Source organism: Salmo trutta, chromosome 21 (assembly GCF_901001165.1).
Source record: "Salmo trutta chromosome 21, fSalTru1.1, whole genome shotgun sequence".
Taxonomy (NCBI): Eukaryota; Metazoa; Chordata; class Actinopteri; order Salmoniformes; family Salmonidae; genus Salmo; species Salmo trutta.
The window spans coordinates 38,998,988-39,016,181 of record NC_042977.1 but is presented as its reverse complement, the minus strand read 5'-3'; the positions used below and the strand labels follow the sequence as shown (position 1 = coordinate 39,016,181).

The 17,194-nt window shown below is 46.8% G+C and overlaps 1 protein-coding gene across 3 annotated transcripts in view; it reads right to left on the bottom strand.

Annotated features, from left to right (window-relative positions):
* Window positions 1-3,616: 3,616 nt before the first annotated feature.
* Window positions 3,617-17,194, bottom strand: part of LOC115157393 (semaphorin-6B-like) — a 71,103-nt gene continuing 57,525 nt past the window's right edge. For all 3 annotated transcript variants that reach the window (XM_029705600.1, XM_029705601.1, XM_029705602.1), the window contains 7 exons: window positions 16,945-17,076; window positions 16,699-16,848; window positions 16,280-16,459; window positions 15,403-15,543; window positions 15,181-15,258; window positions 15,032-15,090; window positions 3,617-5,337 (listed from right to left, as the gene is read on the bottom strand). In XM_029705600.1, the coding sequence (XP_029561460.1) occupies window positions 4,325-5,337; window positions 15,032-15,090; window positions 15,181-15,258; window positions 15,403-15,543; window positions 16,280-16,459; window positions 16,699-16,848; window positions 16,945-17,076 (1,753 nt within the window). In that variant the 3' untranslated portion in view covers window positions 3,617-4,324. The remainder of the gene's footprint in view (window positions 5,338-15,031; window positions 15,091-15,180; window positions 15,259-15,402; window positions 15,544-16,279; window positions 16,460-16,698; window positions 16,849-16,944; window positions 17,077-17,194) is intronic.

The following is a 17,194-nucleotide window of genomic DNA, read 5'->3' as shown; positions in this document are numbered from 1 at the left end:
ATTTTGATGCTCTAGAACACGGCCAATCTCACCCATGGCTCTTTCCTCATCTACAAAGACTAGTTTCCACCTCCATCTAGTGGTGATACAAATGGTTGCTTGAAAGAATCCTACTGTATAACATAACAGTCAAATGAACAATCCATAAAGATTTAACAAAGATGAATACATATTCATTGTTTATTAGAATAATAAAGAATATATTGACAGGGTTCCCCATATTAACTGACTGCTGTATCCTCTCACATTAAGTGTTTATTGTGTGTGTGTACAGCCGTGAATCATAAATCAAATCATCTGGAGACCTTTTTCATTCAGCTCAGCAGGACAGGCCTGCGATTCTACTCTTTTTAGAAAGAAAACAGCTACCCTCAGCTTTCAGTCAAAGGTAAATACTGTAATTCCTGTACTTGCATCTCAGTGGTGGCTGGTGGTAGGAGCTATAGGAGAACGGGCTCATTGTAATGGCTGAAATGGAGTACATAGAACGGCATCAAACATATAGAAAACATAAGTCAGACACCGTTCCATTCATTCCATTCCAGCCATTATAATGAGCCCGCCCTCCTATAGCTCCTCCCGGCTGCCTGCTCTGTTATATCTCGTTCATATCATAGTCAACCAAAACCAACACGTCAAAGGCCTGTGTCAAGAATGAAAAAACAACAACCTTAAAACCACATGGATAAGATACCTTCAAATCGATTACTTACACAAATATACATAGATAACGTTACAGTACAACTACTTTTCAAATAAGAAAAATAAAAGTTATTGTGCTTTTCCATTATGTATTACTGCACAGTATTATGAACAGGAAGTAGCCTTTGACTTTAAGGTTCCTCAGTATGACAGTTTGTTGGTGTGGAGGAAAACAATCATTACTTTGCTAGAGTATTTCAGCAAAAACTGACCTAAATTATGTACTACCGTTTATAAGTGGTTTATAAACAGACTGTCAGTGTCACCAACTTTATCAAATGGATAAGAGCAGCAAAGGCAAAATAGTTATGAAAGAAAATCAATGTTCAGTATGCTATCTGAAGGCAACATTGTGAAGTTCCTCATTGTACACAGGAACTGTACACATTTGAACAAATTATACAACATCACAGTATCAAATGTATAAAGAATCAAATGTACTGAAATGGTTTTTATGGCACTTGAAAATATGTTTCCTTTTTGCTTCTGTGGTCCGTATGTCACCCAAAAGTACAGTTTAGAATGTTGGCACATAATATTGTATTGACAACAAAGGGTGAAAAGTCATCGGCAGGGTTTGATTATGAATGTCTTGTAACTGTGGCTCGGTCTTGAAACAACACCCCATGTGTGACGTCATCATTGTGCTCCTTCAATGGTAACACAGACATCTGACTGGGGTTGGGTCTTTATATACAAGTCCTTACTGCTCAGGTTCACAACAAAGCTGAACTCATTTTCCTTCTGGATGTGACTGGAGCTGTGGCTCTGATGACTTGGGAACGACAGATCACATCTTCTTCCTTGTCTCAGTGTTGTCTCTCTCTTTCTCACTCTGCCTTTCTGTTTCTCTCTCGGTCCTCCTGTCTTTCTTCTTCTCTCTCAGTCTTTCTATCTATCCCTCTCTCCATGATCACTTAAAGTAATGGAAAGTCTCTCATTAGACACTTTGACGGGTAGAATGTATGGTCCCATTTGAGCTCTGGGAAAATGTCGATTAACATGGATGAGTAAGAATCAGGACAGTCATTTAAATCACAACCATAGTGACTATCAATCACACGCATAGCCAGTGCATCTGCGCGCACGCGCACGCACGCACGCACACGCACGCACACACACACCTACACCTACACACACACAGGTCAGTTTTAATAAGCCCACCCTGCATGGGACCAGTCCTTGGTATCGTGGTCATTGATTCCCAGTGTATGTGAGTTGAGAGGGGCGTACAGTACTGCTCCTAACCGGTCTCACTGGGTCGTACAGTACTGCTCCTAACCGGTCTCACTGGGCCGTACAGTACTGCTCCTAACCGGTCTCACTGGGCCGTACAGTACTGCTCCTAACCGGTCTCACTGGGTCGTACAGTACTGCTCCTAACCGGTCTCACTGGGCCGTACAGTACTGCTCCTAACCGGTCTCACTGGGCCGTACAGTACTGCTCCTAACCGGTCTCACTGGGTCGTACAGTACTGCTCCAACCTGTCTCACTGCGACCATGGGACTATAACTCACCCTCACTGAGCTGGAGGAGAGCCGGACTGGAATGTCAGCACTATTTTTGCCTGCCAGGCATTCTCTCTAATGACATAGCACCATTTCATCCCTCCATCCGTCCATTCCTTCACTTCATCACTCCATCGCTTCCACTACATGTACTTTTTAATGGCCAGTCATTTCAGAGCTGACGCGATGCATTGAGAGAAGGGTAGAGCATTGGGTGATTGCAGTACTGTACGACCCAGTGAGACCGGTTAGGAGCAGTACTGTACGGCCCAGTGAGACCGGTTAGGAGCAGTACTGTACGACCCAGTGAGACAGGTTAAGAGCAGTACTGTACGACCCAGTGAGACCGGTTAGGAGCAGTACTGTACGACCCAGTGAGACCGGTTAGGAGCAGTACTGTACGACCCAGTGAGACCGGTTAGGAGCAGTACTGTACGACCCAGTGAGACAGGTTAGGAGCAGTACTGTACGACCCAGTGAGACAGGTTAGGAGCAGTACTGTACGGCCCAGTGAGACCGGTTAGGAGCAGTACTGTACGACCCAGTGAGACAGGTTAGGAGCAGTACTGTACGGCCCAGTGAGACCGGTTAGGAGCAGTACTGTACGGCCCAGTGAGACCGGTTAGGAGCAGTACTGTACGACCCTCTCAACTCACATACACTGGGAATCAATGACCACGATACCAAGGACTGGTCCCCTGCAGGGTGGGCTTATTAAAACTGACCTGTAAATGTGTGTGTGTGTGGGGGGGGGGGGGGGGGCAGCTGGAGGGCAAACTATTAAATCTTCATTGCCGCTTCCTTTCGATACTCTTCATCAGATATTCTCGTGACGTTCAGAGTCAGAATGACCTCAGTGTCACAGAGAGAACAGTCCCACTCTGCAAAAACTGGTTGAATTAACATTGTTTCCACGTCATTTCAACCCCAGAAATCTATGTGATGACATTGAATCAACGTAAGGGCAATTGGTCTTTTTTTCACCCAACTGTTCACCTAAATCCAATGACCTGGTGACATTTTTTGTTGTTGATTTCACATTAAATTCACGTTATTATGAACCAAATCACAGTTTTGGTTGAGTTGTAAATCAAGTGTAAATCAAAAGTAGACGTTGAACTGACGTGTGAGCCCAGGGGTGTCTTCTTCATTCACCTGCAGCAAGATGCTTCAAAGTAATGTGTTTACAATTCATGTTTCAGTGTCCTCCATTGTCTTATTGTCAGAGAGTGCCAATCAGTCTGCACTGGAAGGTGGACAAAGTACATTGTGTAGGAGTGATGTCCACTGGGTCTCGTCTTCTGACACCTGACAGTGGGCTCTGTGGCCATGTTGTTCAGTCAGTCCTTGTTGCCCTGTTTGCTGCACAGGGAAGTGTCTGTCTCTGGGTCTCTTTGCATGTTCCTTCCTATTTATGGTTCTCTCTTAATGTGTTCTTTTGAAAGAATTCCGCTGTCTAGCAAACTCTTCCTTCCCTTTTCTCTTTCCATCTCCATCCCTCTTTCTCACCTCTTTCAATCCCTCCATCTCTCTCCTCCTCTCTCTCCCATCTCTAAGCAGCCAGAGGGGAGAGGCAGCTCTGCAATGCAGACACAGCAACAACCTCACTTTCACTGACCAATCACAGCCAAGCAGGGTATGAGTGATAGCAGGATCAACCACTCACAGAGAGAACAGCCTCAGGAGTCCGCCAGCGAGAACAGCCTCAGGAGTCCGCCAGCGAGAACAGCCTCAGGAGTCCGCCAGCGAGAACAGCCTCAGGAGTCCGCCAGCGAGAACAGCCTCAGGAGTCCGCCAGCGAGAACAGCCTCAGGAGTCCGCCAGCGAGAACAGCCTCAGGAGTCCGCCAGCGAGAACAGCCTCAGGAGTCCGCCAGCGAGAACAGCCTCAGGAGTCCGCCAGCGAGAACAGCCTCAGGAGTCTGCCAGCGAGAACAGCCTCAGGAGTCCGCCAGCGAGAACAGCCTCAGGAGTCCGCCAGCGAGATACAGAGATATCGGGAGGACTAAATGACAATGACAGAGAAAGAGGTCAGAGAGAAAGAGAGAGGGAGAGAAAAGGTAGAACAGACAGAAAGAGAAAGATGTAGAAAGAGACATGGTTTCCCTGCTTGATCACTGCCCGTTGTGAGTCCTCTCATTGGAACTCTTCTTACTCAGCAGCTGGCTGAGATCCACCAGCTCCCCCAGCTCTCCTCTCCCCAAGGCCCCTCTCAGCTGAGACCTGCCCGGCCCGGGGGTGTGGTGCTGGGCCACGTACTGCTGGCCTTTGGGGGTGGGCATGGAGGATGGAGGTACAGGGACCATGCCCTGGCTGCTGAGGATGTAGCCTTCCTGGGGAGGCCAGCGGAGTGGCAGGGGCTCCCCAAACTCCATAGGGGCGCTGGGGGCTGACACCACCCTCCTCCTATCCGGAGAATCCTGGGGGGTCATGGGGTACACGTACTCCCCTGCCGACTTACGAAGCGCCGACTTTGGTGTCCCACTTCTGCCCTTTTCCCCCCGGGGCTTGCTCAGGCACACGTAGTGCTGGCGAGGCGTCTCTCCTCCTCTTCCTCGCTCCTCACCCCCATGCCTCCCTCCTCCTCCCCCCTGAAATAGTCTGGTGGTCAGATAGACGGCGGTGGAGGGGTGTGGGGGGCAAGGGAGAGGGCAGGGAGACGCCAGCCCCATGGTACTCCCTCCCAGGTAGGTCTGGCTGTTATCCCACCCCCCTGATCCAGAATCGGACAGCCTGAGCCCGCGTCTTTTCTGCTGAGGCGTGTGCTCCGGAGTAGGCAGGAACCCTGGGTCCAGCTCCCCTGACTTCCCCCAGCCGTTGGGCATCACAAACAGGGTCTCCCCGCCCTGAGAGCAGGGTCTATCCCCTCCTCCCTGACGGGTCACACTGAGGACCGATCCCCCCATCCCTCCTCCTGATGTCAACATCCCCCTCTCCTGGCGCTGGATAGTGGACTGGGGGGTGTTGTTGCCGTGGCGACGGTTGCCAGGCTTGTGGGCCATAATCCAGCAGACAGCCAGGCCCGAGAGCGCCGCACCGATGGTGAAGGCTGAGACTGCAGATGCCACCAGCAGGTTGAGGGAGACCAGGCTCTCCGGCTCGATCAGCAGACTCTGCTGTATGACACCTGTAGGGGAGAGAGGAGACAAGAGAAAGGAATCACAAGGCTAATCTCGGACACCTAGAACTAAAATCTTCTGTAACTGCATCAGATGCTCGATTAAGTTCTTGGGGGAGATGTGTTAAGTCTAACGAGACTAGATAAGTCTCCACCCCCCTCAATGAAAACTGTCAGCCAGTTTCGGCCAAGCTATGGGCTAAATGTCCCCTCCCCTTTGGAAATTCAAAAAAGATGCGAGCACCTGCGAAATTGTGATTTGTCCAAATGATCAGTGACAAAGAATCAGCGTACCGGAACAAAGTTCCTTGTTAGTCATTGTATCCCACAGTTGACAGATGCTACTACCATTTCCATTCCGTGCATCTGTCCCTGAGAGATAAGGCTAATGGCAAGAGAGAATATAAAAACGCTTCAAATTACAGCGTAAACCAGTTCTCTCATTCCTTTATTCTCCTCTACCTCTGTGTATTCATTCTCCTTTATAAATCTTTCCACTTTTGTTATTGGCACATTTTTAGATGTTTTATCCTTCAGTACCTAAACATTATTTGCCTGATGTCAAGGATTATATTGCTATATTGTATTACCCAAGAGCTTAATCTTATTCTCTATTACCGTAATCTACCATAATATTTCATAACGGCAACAGATAAGCATCTCCTTTTCTTTTTCCTTAACCAGTGTTTTCTCCAGCACAGCCTTGCGGTTCTGCTGGCTGGGCTGAAAGCTGCACTAGTCATCAGTAAAGAGAGGAAGACAATAAAACAGACCAACTCTTCTCAGTGTTCCCATTCTGTAATAAGGAGGACTCTGGGCAAGCCAGTGAGTTTCTCCCTAAAACACGTCATATATTTCAGTTCATGATTTCCACCGCTCTAATCACTCCCATGTGCACAGACACAGCACATGTCTGCCCTGGACCTAGTTCTGGTTCTGGCTCTATGCTTTCACCACTCTCCATTAAACGGCCTGACTCTGCAGTAAATGGGCCTGTATCCGGGTTAGAAAGCTAAAACTCTGCAACTATATCAGATCAGATTCTAAAGAGTGATAAATAACAAATGAGATTGCAATGTTCTGGCAAAGGAATGTATTAATTGCAGGTTAGAGGTTATAGATTTATGATAGATATTATAGATGGGATATGATGGACTTTGGAACAGATTGCAGGTTCTATAAAATAGATGAGGTTGTAATGTTCTGGAATCAGAACACCCCCCAGATTATAGATCTGTGATGAAACAGATTAGATTGCAGTGTATAATTGGAGATGGAACAGATTGCAGGTCCTGGAACAGTTTGCTGATGAAAAGCAGAGACATCCTAATTGAGACAGAGACAGATTTGAGGTGTGTTTGTTAGGAGCCCATAAACGTATCAAAGTGAAAGACGTTCTCTTATGCCCTGCCAGAAACTCAGTTTTGAGCACTGCGCACAGAGTTTTGTCCTCATTTTTCTTTTGTACATATTTTTCTGGCAAGTACTTGTCAAACTGTAGCAGACAGTCGTTGACAGCAGAACACTGTCTCAGAATAAGTCTCAGTCCTGTGGGCTTTAATTCGCTGATCAAGACGTTCGCTCCTTTGTCAACCAATCAAAATGCATTTATTGTCATGCTGGGAGGCTTCTGACAGACACTAATCTTAGGAGATGGAATTCAAAGCCCTGACATTTCACACTAGCTAATCCCATTACTGACAGACTGAAAAACATTGCAATTTTCTGTCACCACTGTAAATACAAATACAATACACACATAAACACAAACAACCAATACAAATGAACGGTATGTAGAATTATTGTGATAGGTTGGAGTCATTAAAACCCGTTTTTCAACCACTCCACAAATTTCTTGTTAACAAACTGTAGTTTTGGCAAGTTGATTAGGGCATCTACTTTGTGCAAGACACAAGTCATTTTTCCAACAATTGTTTACAGACAGATTATTTCACTTATAATTCACTGTATCACAATTCCAGTGGGTCAGAAGTTTACATACACTAAGTTGACTGTGCCTATAAACAGCTTGAAAATTCCAGAAAATTATGTCATGGCTTTGGAAGCTTCTGATAGGTTAATTGACATCATTTGAGTCAATAGGAGGTGTACCTCTGGATGTATTTCAAGGCCAACCTTCAAACTCAGGGCCTCTTTGCTTGACATCATGGGAAAATCAAAAGAAATCAGCCAAGACCTCAGAAAAGAAATTGTAGACCTACACAAGTCTGGTTCATCCTTGGGAGCAATTTCCAAACGCCTGAAGGTACCACGTTCATCTGTACAAACAATAGTACGCAAGTATAAACACCATGGGACCACGCAGCCGTCATACCGCTCAGGAAGGAGACGCGTTCTGTCTCCTAGAGATTAACGTACTTTGGTGCGAAAAGTGCAAATTAATCCCAGAACAACAGCAAAGGACCTTGTGAAGATGCTGGAGGAAATGGGTACAAAAGTATCTATATCCACACTAAAACAAGTCCTATATCGACATAACCTGAAAGGCCGCTCAGCAAGGGAAAAGCCACTGCTCAAAAACCGCCATAAAAAAGCCAGACTACAGTTTGCAACTGCACATGATGACAAAAATTGTACTTTTTGGAGAAATGTCCTCTGGTCTGATGAAACAAAAATAGAACTGTTTGGCCATAATGACCATCGCTATGTTTGGAAGAAAAGGGGGGATGCTTGCAAGCCAAAGAACACCATCCCAACCGTGAAGCACGGGGGTGGCAGCATCATGTTGTGGGGGTGCATTGCTGCAGGAGGGACTGGTGCACTTCACAAAATAGATTGCATCATGAGGTAGGAAAATTACGGGGAAATATTGAAGCAACATCTCAAGACATCAGTCAGGAAGTTAAATGCTTGGTCGCAAATGGGTCTTCCAAATGGACAATGACCCCAAGCATACTTTCAAAGTTGTGGCAAAATGGCTTAAGGACAACAAAGTCAAGGTATTGGAGTGGCCATCACAAAGCCCTGACCTCAATCCCATAGAAAATGTGTGGGCAGAACTGAAAAAGCGTGTGTGAGCAAGGAGGCCTACAAACCTGACTCAGTTACACCAGCTCTGTCAGGAGGAATGGTCCAAAATTCACCCAACTTATTGTGGGAAGCTTGTGGAAGGCTACCTGAAATGTTTGACCCAAGTTAAATAATTTAACGGCAATGCTATCAAATACTATTTGAGTCTATGTAAACTTCTGACCCACTGGGAATGTGATGAAAGAAATAAAAGCTGAAATAAATCAGCTGAGTTTAAACGTATTTGGCTAAGGTGTATGCAAACTTCCGACTTCAACTGTATGTGCATTGGGGATGTGATTGGGTTTTTAATTGATGCCATGACAAAGAAAAACTGTACCTTGCTAAAACAAACATTTTAATTGAATATGTTGCCATAGACATTCCCTTACATCAGCATTTGAATTTGTTCAATGTGCATTAAAGGGAAATGTCAAATGTTTTCAACTTCATATTCATCATCTCCAGCACCACCCCAACATCAACGTATGTGATAATTGTGTGTTATTTAGGTTTTGTAGTAAAACAGATAGAGGAAGATAAGTGTTTCCAATGTCATCATTGGTGTGCATCATGTGATTTTAACCAATTATGAGAAGGCATTTGAGCGGCAGATAGCCTAGTGGTTAGGGTGTTGGACTTGTAACCGAAAGGTTGCAAGATTGAATCCCCGAGCTGACAAGGTAAAGATCTGTCATTCTGCCCCTGAACAAGGCAGTTAACCCACCGTTCCTAGGCCATCATTGAAAATAAGAATTTGTTCATAACTGACTTGCCTAGTTAAATAAAGGTTAAAAAAAATAAAAATAAAAATGTCCTACTAGTTGTCTACTAATTGGTTGATGATGTCATTGGAAACACTTATCTTTCTCTATCTTTTAAATACAAAACATAGAAACAGCCATTATCAAATATGTTGATGTTAGGGTAGTGCTGGAGATTTACATTTACATCATATAGCAGACGCTCTTATCCAGAGTGACTTACAAATTGGTGCATTCACCTTATTATATCCAGTGGAACAACCACTTTACAACAGTACATCTATATCTTTTTTGGGAGGGAGGGTGGGGGGTTAGAAGGATTACTTAATCCTATCCCAGGTATTCCTTAAAGAGGTGGGGTTTCAGGTGTCTCCAGAAGGTGGTGATTGACTCCGCTGTCCTGGCGTCGTGAGGGAGCTTGTTCCACCATTGGGGTGCCAGAGCAGCAAACAGTTTTGACTGGGCTGAGCGGGAACTGTGCTTCCGCAGAGGTAGGGAGGCGAGCAGGCCAGAGGTGGATGAACGCAGTGCCCTTCTTTGGGTGTAGGGACTGATCAGAGCCTGAAGGTACGGAGGTGCCGTTCCCCTCACAGCTCCGTAGGCAAGCACCATGGTCTTGTAGCAGATGCGAGCTTCAACTGGAAGCCAGTGGAGTGTGCGGAGGAGCGGGGTGACGTGAGAGAACTTGGGAAGGTTGAACACCAGACGGGCTGCGGCGTTCTGGATGAGTTGTAGGGGTTTAATGGCACAGGCAGGGAGCCCCGCCAACAGTGAGTTGCAGTATTGAAATGACCCTTTAACATCTGTCGCGAACTCTTGTAATGCATGATTATGCCACTAGGTGAACCATGATTATGCCACTAGGTGGAGCATGATTATGTCACTAGGTGGAGCATGATTATTCCACTAGGTGGAGCATGATAATGGTACTAGGTGGATCATGATTATGCCACTAGGTGAACCATGATTATGTCACTAGGTGGAGCATGATAATGTCACTAGGTGGATCATGATTATGTCACTAGGTGGAGCATGATTATTCCACTAGGTGGAGCATGATTATTCCACTAGGTGGAGCATGATAATGTCACTAGGTGGATCATGATTATGTCACTAGGTGGAGCATGATAATGTCACTAAGTGGAGCATGATTATGCCACTGGGCGGATCATGATTATGTCACTAGGCGGATCATGATTATGTCACTAGGCGGATCATGATTATGTCACTAGGTGGAGCATGATTATGTCACTAGAGCATGATTATGTCACTAGGTGGAGCATGAGAATGTCACTAGGTGGAGCATGCTTATGCCACTAGGTGGAGTATGCTTATATACTAGGTGGAGCATGAATATGCCACTAGGTGGAGCATGATGATACCACTAGGTGGAGCATGCTTATGCCACTAGGTGGAGCATGCTTATGCCACTAGGTGGAGCATGCTTATGCCACTAGGTGGAGCATGCTTATGCCACTAGGTGGAGCATGATTATGCCAGTAGGTGGAGCATGGTTATGCCACTAGGTGGAGCATGCTTATGCCACTAGGTGAAGCATGTTTATGCCACTAGGTGGAGCATGCTTATGCCACTAGGTGAAGCATGATTATGCCACTAGGTGGAGCATGCTTATGCCACTAGGTGGAGCATGCTTATGCCACTAGGTGAAGCATGATTATGCCACTAGGTGGAGCATGGTTATACCATTAGGTGGAGCATGATTATGCCAGTAGGTGGAGCATGATTATGCCACTAGGTGAAGCATGATTATGCTATTAGGTGGAGCATGATTATGCCACTAGGTGGAGCATGCTTATGCCACTAGGTGGAGCATGCTTATGCCACTAGGTGGAGCATGCTTATGCCACTAGGTGGAGCATGCTTATGCCACTAGGTGGAGCATGGTTATACCATTAGGTGGAGCATGATTATGCCAGTAGGTGGAGCATGCTTATGCCACTAGGTGGAGCATGATTATCCACTAGGTGGAGCTTGATTATGCGAGTAGGTGCAGCATGATTGTGCCATTAGGTGGAACATGATTATACCACTAGGCGGAGCACGATTGTGCCACTAGGTGGAGCATGATTATGCCATTAGGCAGAGTATGATTGTGCTATTAGGTGGAGTATGATTGTGCTATTAGGTGGAGTATGATTGTGCTATTAGGTGGAGTATGATTATGCCATTAGGCAGAGTATGATTGTGCTATTAGGTGGAGTATGATTGTGCTATTAGGTGGAGTATGATTGTGCCACTAGGTGGAGCATGATTATGCCATTAGGCAGAGTATGATTGTGCCACTAGGTGGAGCATGATTATGCCATTAGGCAGAGTATGATTGTGCCACTAGGTGGAGCATGATTATGCTATTAGGTGGAGCATGATTATACCACTAGGTGGAGCATGATTATGCCATTAGGCAGAGTATGATTGTGCCACTAGGTGGAGCATGATTATGTCATTAGGCAGAGTATGATTGTGCCACTAGGTGGAGCATGATTATGCCATTAGGCAGAGTATGATTGTGCCACTAGGTGGAGCATGATTATGCCATTAGGCAGAGTATGATTGTGCCACTAGGTGGAGCATGATTATGCCATTAGGCAGAGTATGATTGTGCCACTAGGTGGAGCATGATTATGCCATTAGGCAGAGTATGATTGTGCCACTAGGTGGAGCATGATTATGCTATTAGGTGGAGCACGATTGTGCCACTAGGTGGAGCATGATTATGCTATTAGGTGGAGCACGATTGTGCCACTAGGTGGAGCATGATTATGCCATTAGGCAGAGTATGATTGTGCCACTAGGTGGAGCATGATTATGCCATTAGGCAGAGTATGATTGTGCCACTAGGTGGAGCATGATTATGCCATTAGGCAGAGTATGATTGTGCCACTAGGTGGAGCATGATTATGCTATTAGGCAGAGTATGATTGTGCCACTAGGTGGAGCATGATTATGCCATTAGGCAGAGTATGATTGTGCCACTAGGTGGAGCATGATTATGCCATTAGGCAGAGTATGATTGTGCCACTAGGTGGAGCATGATTATGCCATTAGGCAGAGTATGATTGTGCCACTAGGTGGAGCATGATTATGCCATTAGGCAGAGTATGATTGTGCCACTAGGTGGAGCATGATTATGCTATTAGGTGGAGCACGATTGTGCCACTAGGTGGAGCATGATTATGCTATTAGGTGGAGCACGATTGTGCCACTAGGTGGAGCATGATTATGCCATTAGGCAGAGTATGATTGTGCCACTAGGTGGAGCATGATTATGCCATTAGGCAGAGTATGATTGTGCCACTAGGTGGAGCATGATTATGCCATTAGGCAGAGTATGATTGTGCCACTAGGTGGAGCATGATTATGCCATTAGGCAGAGTATGATTGTGCCACTAGGTGGAGCATGATTATGCCATTAGGCAGAGTATGATTGTGCCACTAGGTGGAGCATGATTATGCTATTAGGTGGAGCACGATTGTGCCACTAGGTGGAGCATGATTATGCTATTAGGTGGAGCACGATTGTGCCACTAGGTGGAGCATGATTATGCCATTAGGCAGAGTATGATTGTGCCACTAGGTGGAGCATGATTATGCCATTAGGCAGAGTATGATTGTGCCACTAGGTGGAGCATGATTATGCCATTAGGCAGAGTATGATTGTGCCACTAGGTGGAGCATGATTATGCTATTAGGCAGAGTATGATTGTGCCACTAGGTGGAGCATGATTATGCCATTAGGCAGAGTATGATTGTGCCACTAGGTGGAGCATGATTATGCCATTAGGCAGAGTATGATTGTGCCACTAGGTGGAGCATGATTATGCCATTAGGCAGAGTATGATTGTGCCACTAGGTGGAGCATGATTATGCCATTAGGCAGAGTATGATTGTGCCACTAGGTGGAGCATGATTATGCTATTAGGTGGAGCACGATTGTGCCACTAGGTGGAGCATGATTATGCTATTAGGTGGAGCACGATTGTGCCACTAGGTGGAGCATGATTATGCCATTAGGCAGAGTATGATTGTGCCACTAGGTGGAGCATGATTATGCTATTAGGTGGAGCACGATTGTGCCACTAGGTGGAGCATGATTATGCTATTAGGTGGAGCACGATTGTGCCACTAGGTGGAGCATGATTATGCTATTAGGTGGAGCACGATTGTGCCACTAGGTGGAGCATGATTATGCTATTAGGCAGAGTATGATTGTGCCACTAGGTGGAGCATGATTATGCCATTAGGCAGAGTATGATTGTGCCACTAGGTGGAGCATGATTATGCCATTAGGCAGAGTATGATTGTGCCACTAGGTGGAGCATGATTATGCCATTAGGCAGAGTATGATTGTGCCACTAGGTGGAGCATGATTATGCTATTAGGTGGAGCACGATTGTGCCACTAGGTGGAGCATGATTATGCTATTAGGTGGAGCACGATTGTGCCACTAGGTGGAGCATGATTATGCCATTAGGCAGAGTATGATTGTGCCACTAGGTGGAGCATGATTATGCCATTAGGCAGAGTATGATTGTGCCACTAGGTGGAGCATGATTATGCCATTAGGCAGAGTATGATTGTGCCACTAGGTGGAGCATGATTATGCTATTAGGTGGAGCACGATTGTGCCACTAGGTGGAGCATGATTATGCTATTAGGTGGAGCACGATTGTGCCACTAGGTGGAGCATGATTATGCCATTAGGCAGAGTATGATTGTGCCACTAGGTGGAGCATGATTATGCTATTAGGTGGAGCACGATTGTGCCACTAGGTGGAGCATGATTATGCTATTAGGTGGAGCACGATTGTGCCACTAGGTGGAGCATGATTATGCTATTAGGTGGAGCACGATTGTGCCACTAGGTGGAGCATGATTATGCTATTAGGCAGAGTATGATTGTGCCACTAGGTGGAGCATGATTATGCCATTAGGCAGAGTATGATTGTGCCACTAGGTGGAGCATGATTATGCCATTAGGCAGAGTATGATTGTGCCACTAGGTGGAGCATGATTATGCCATTAGGCAGAGTATGATTGTGCCACTAGGTGGAGCATGATTATGCTATTAGGTGGAGCACGATTGTGCCACTAGGTGGAGTATGATTGTGCCACTAGGTGGAGCACGATTGTGCCACTAGGTGGAGCATGATTATGCCATTAGGCAGAGTATGATTGTGCCACTAGGTGGAGCATGATTATGCCATTAGGCAGAGTATGATTGTGCCACTAGGTGGAGCATGATTATGCCATTAGGCAGAGTATGATTGTGCCACTAGGTGGAGCATGATTATGCTATTAGGTGGAGCACGATTGTGCCACTAGGTGGAGCATGATTATGCTATTAGGTGGAGCACGATTGTGCCACTAGGTGGAGCATGATTATGCCATTAGGCAGAGTATGATTGTGCCACTAGGTGGAGCATGATTATGCTATTAGGTGGAGCACGATTGTGCCACTAGGTGGAGCATGATTATGCTATTAGGTGGAGCACGATTGTGCCACTAGGTGGAGCATGATTATGCTATTAGGTGGAGCACGATTGTGCCACTAGGTGGAGCATGATTATGCTATTAGGCAGAGTATGATTGTGCCACTAGGTGGAGCATGATTATGCCATTAGGCAGAGTATGATTGTGCCACTAGGTGGAGCATGATTATGCCATTAGGCAGAGTATGATTGTGCCACTAGGTGGAGCATGATTATGCCATTAGGCAGAGTATGATTGTGCCACTAGGTGGAGCATGATTATGCTATTAGGTGGAGCACGATTGTGCCACTAGGTGGAGTATGATTGTGCCACTAGGTGGAGCACGATTGTGCCACTAGGTGGAGTATGAATTGACTGATAGAAAGAACAGAGCTACAGGGTAAAGGAAAGGTACCTACCATCACAGTCTCCAAGATGGGAGAAGTTGCCGTACTCACTGTCTTGATGAAAAGGAAGCCTGTAATAGAACAAACATAACAGATTATAAGACTGACATCTACAGTTGAACACACAATCAACTGGATAAAGCTACGGGGAGCTTTCTCACCGCGTGCCTGGTCTGAGGAAGGAGCAGGTGCTGCCTCTGGTCCAGCCACAGTAGGGATCTCTGGAGGTCAGACAGCTCCTATACACACACGGAGATCTGATCAGCCTGATGGAGATGGTTGAGATGGTTGAGATGGTGTGTGTGTGTGTGTGTGTGTGTGTGTGTGTGTGTGTGTGTGTGTGTGTGTGTGTGTGTGTGTGTGTGTGTGTGTGTGTTACTCACTTCATGCAGCGTGAGTGTAGGTGGCAGCGTGCTGTGGGCAGTCTGACCAGACAGGAAGGGAAGGCCAGCAGCAGAGTGTGACTTGGACGATCCAGAGACAGAAACAACAACTGTCTGGCCTGGACAGAGTCCTCTCCACACCTAGAGACGGAGGGAGGGATGGAGGGAGGGAGGGAGGGATGGAGGGAGGGAGGGATGAAGGAAGGGATGGAGGGAGGGAGGGATGAAGGGAGGGAGGGAGGGATAAAGGAAGGAGAGAGGGGGAGAGGGGTGGAAGGAGAGAGGAAAGAGGGAGGGAGAGAGAGAGAGAGAGAGAGAGAGAGACAGAGAGAGAGAGAGAGAGAGAGAGAGAGAGAGAGAGGGAGAGAGAGAGAGAGAGAGGGACGGACAGAAGGAGGGAGGGAAGGAGAGAGGGAGATGGGGAGGGATAGATTGAGGGAGGGAGGGATGGATGAAAGGAGAGAGGGATGGAAGGAGACAGGGGGAGAGGGATAGAAGGAGAGAGGGAGGGAAGGAGGGATAGGGAAATAGAGGGAGAGAGGGAGGGAGAGAGAGAGGGGTAGAGGGAGGGGTGGAGGGGGAGAGATAAAGGGAGGGAGGGATAGAAGGAGAGAGGGTGATAGGGATGAAGGAGAGAGAGAGACAGATACAGAGAGACAGAGAAAAAGAGATCCTTGGAGTATTTTCATTGATTTCGATTGTTACAACAGAGAAATGTAGGGATTCACATCAGGGTGATCACATCAGAGAGACTTTGAAAACAATGCAGCAACAAGAATTGTGAGTAGAACAGTTAATCTCCTCAATAATGACCTGACAAAACACCGGACTGCAGCGAACACAAGGGATCGTGGCCAAACTCCCTTCCTGTACTCACTTCTCAGGGTTGAATCCCTCCACCTCCTCCAGAAACACACTGCTGTGTGTGGGATAGTTTTCTCCGCTGGGGAGGATGAGGAATTTCAGGACGGTCCCTCGTGTGGAGCCCAGGAACAACACTGTATGGTTCCTATGGGGACCAGCCTCTGTGTCCACCACCATTGCTGTCAACTGGTACCTGGAGAGCGAGATGGAGGGAGGGAGAGAGAGAGAGAGAGGGAGGGAGGGAGGGAGGGAGAGGGAGGGGGAGAAATAGAGAGAGAAATAGAGAGGGAGAGAGAGACAGAGAGAGAGAGAGAGAGAGAGAGAGAGAGAGAGAGGGAGGGAGGGAGAGGGAGAGAGAGGAGAGAGCTCAATTTCAGAACGTAGGGCAAACCGTGAACAATCAGTGGTAGCCATGGGTATCCTTAGCCATACCTGCCCATAGTCTTGACGACCCAAGGTCTGTGCCCAACCAAGGGTATGGTCTCGTCCATCAAGGGATGAGTCTTTACAAAGTTCAGCACTTCATCCGGCAGAGATTTAGACGAACTGAACGGAGACCCCTGCACCGCACAGCCACCCGGCCTACAGAGAGAGGAGACGGACCAAAAAAGGATCAGAATCATGAAGAACCAGTCAGTTACACAATCAATATCAGTACAAGTCCAATGTACTGCATACCTGGGTTTGGGCACAAGCTCGTCAGGCACGGGTGTCCAGATGGATTCTGGAGATTTCTGCTCCTTGAATCTTCCCTCAAACACCCTGGCCAACTGCTGCATGTCAAACACACACACTGCAGACCCTGGGATACTGAGAGAGAGAGAGAGAGAGAGAGAGAGAGAGAGAGAGAGAGAGAGAGAGAGAGAGAGAGAGAGGGTTAAAGGGGGTAAGATGATTAAATACGTATCAGAAAATGGGGGGGGGTGCA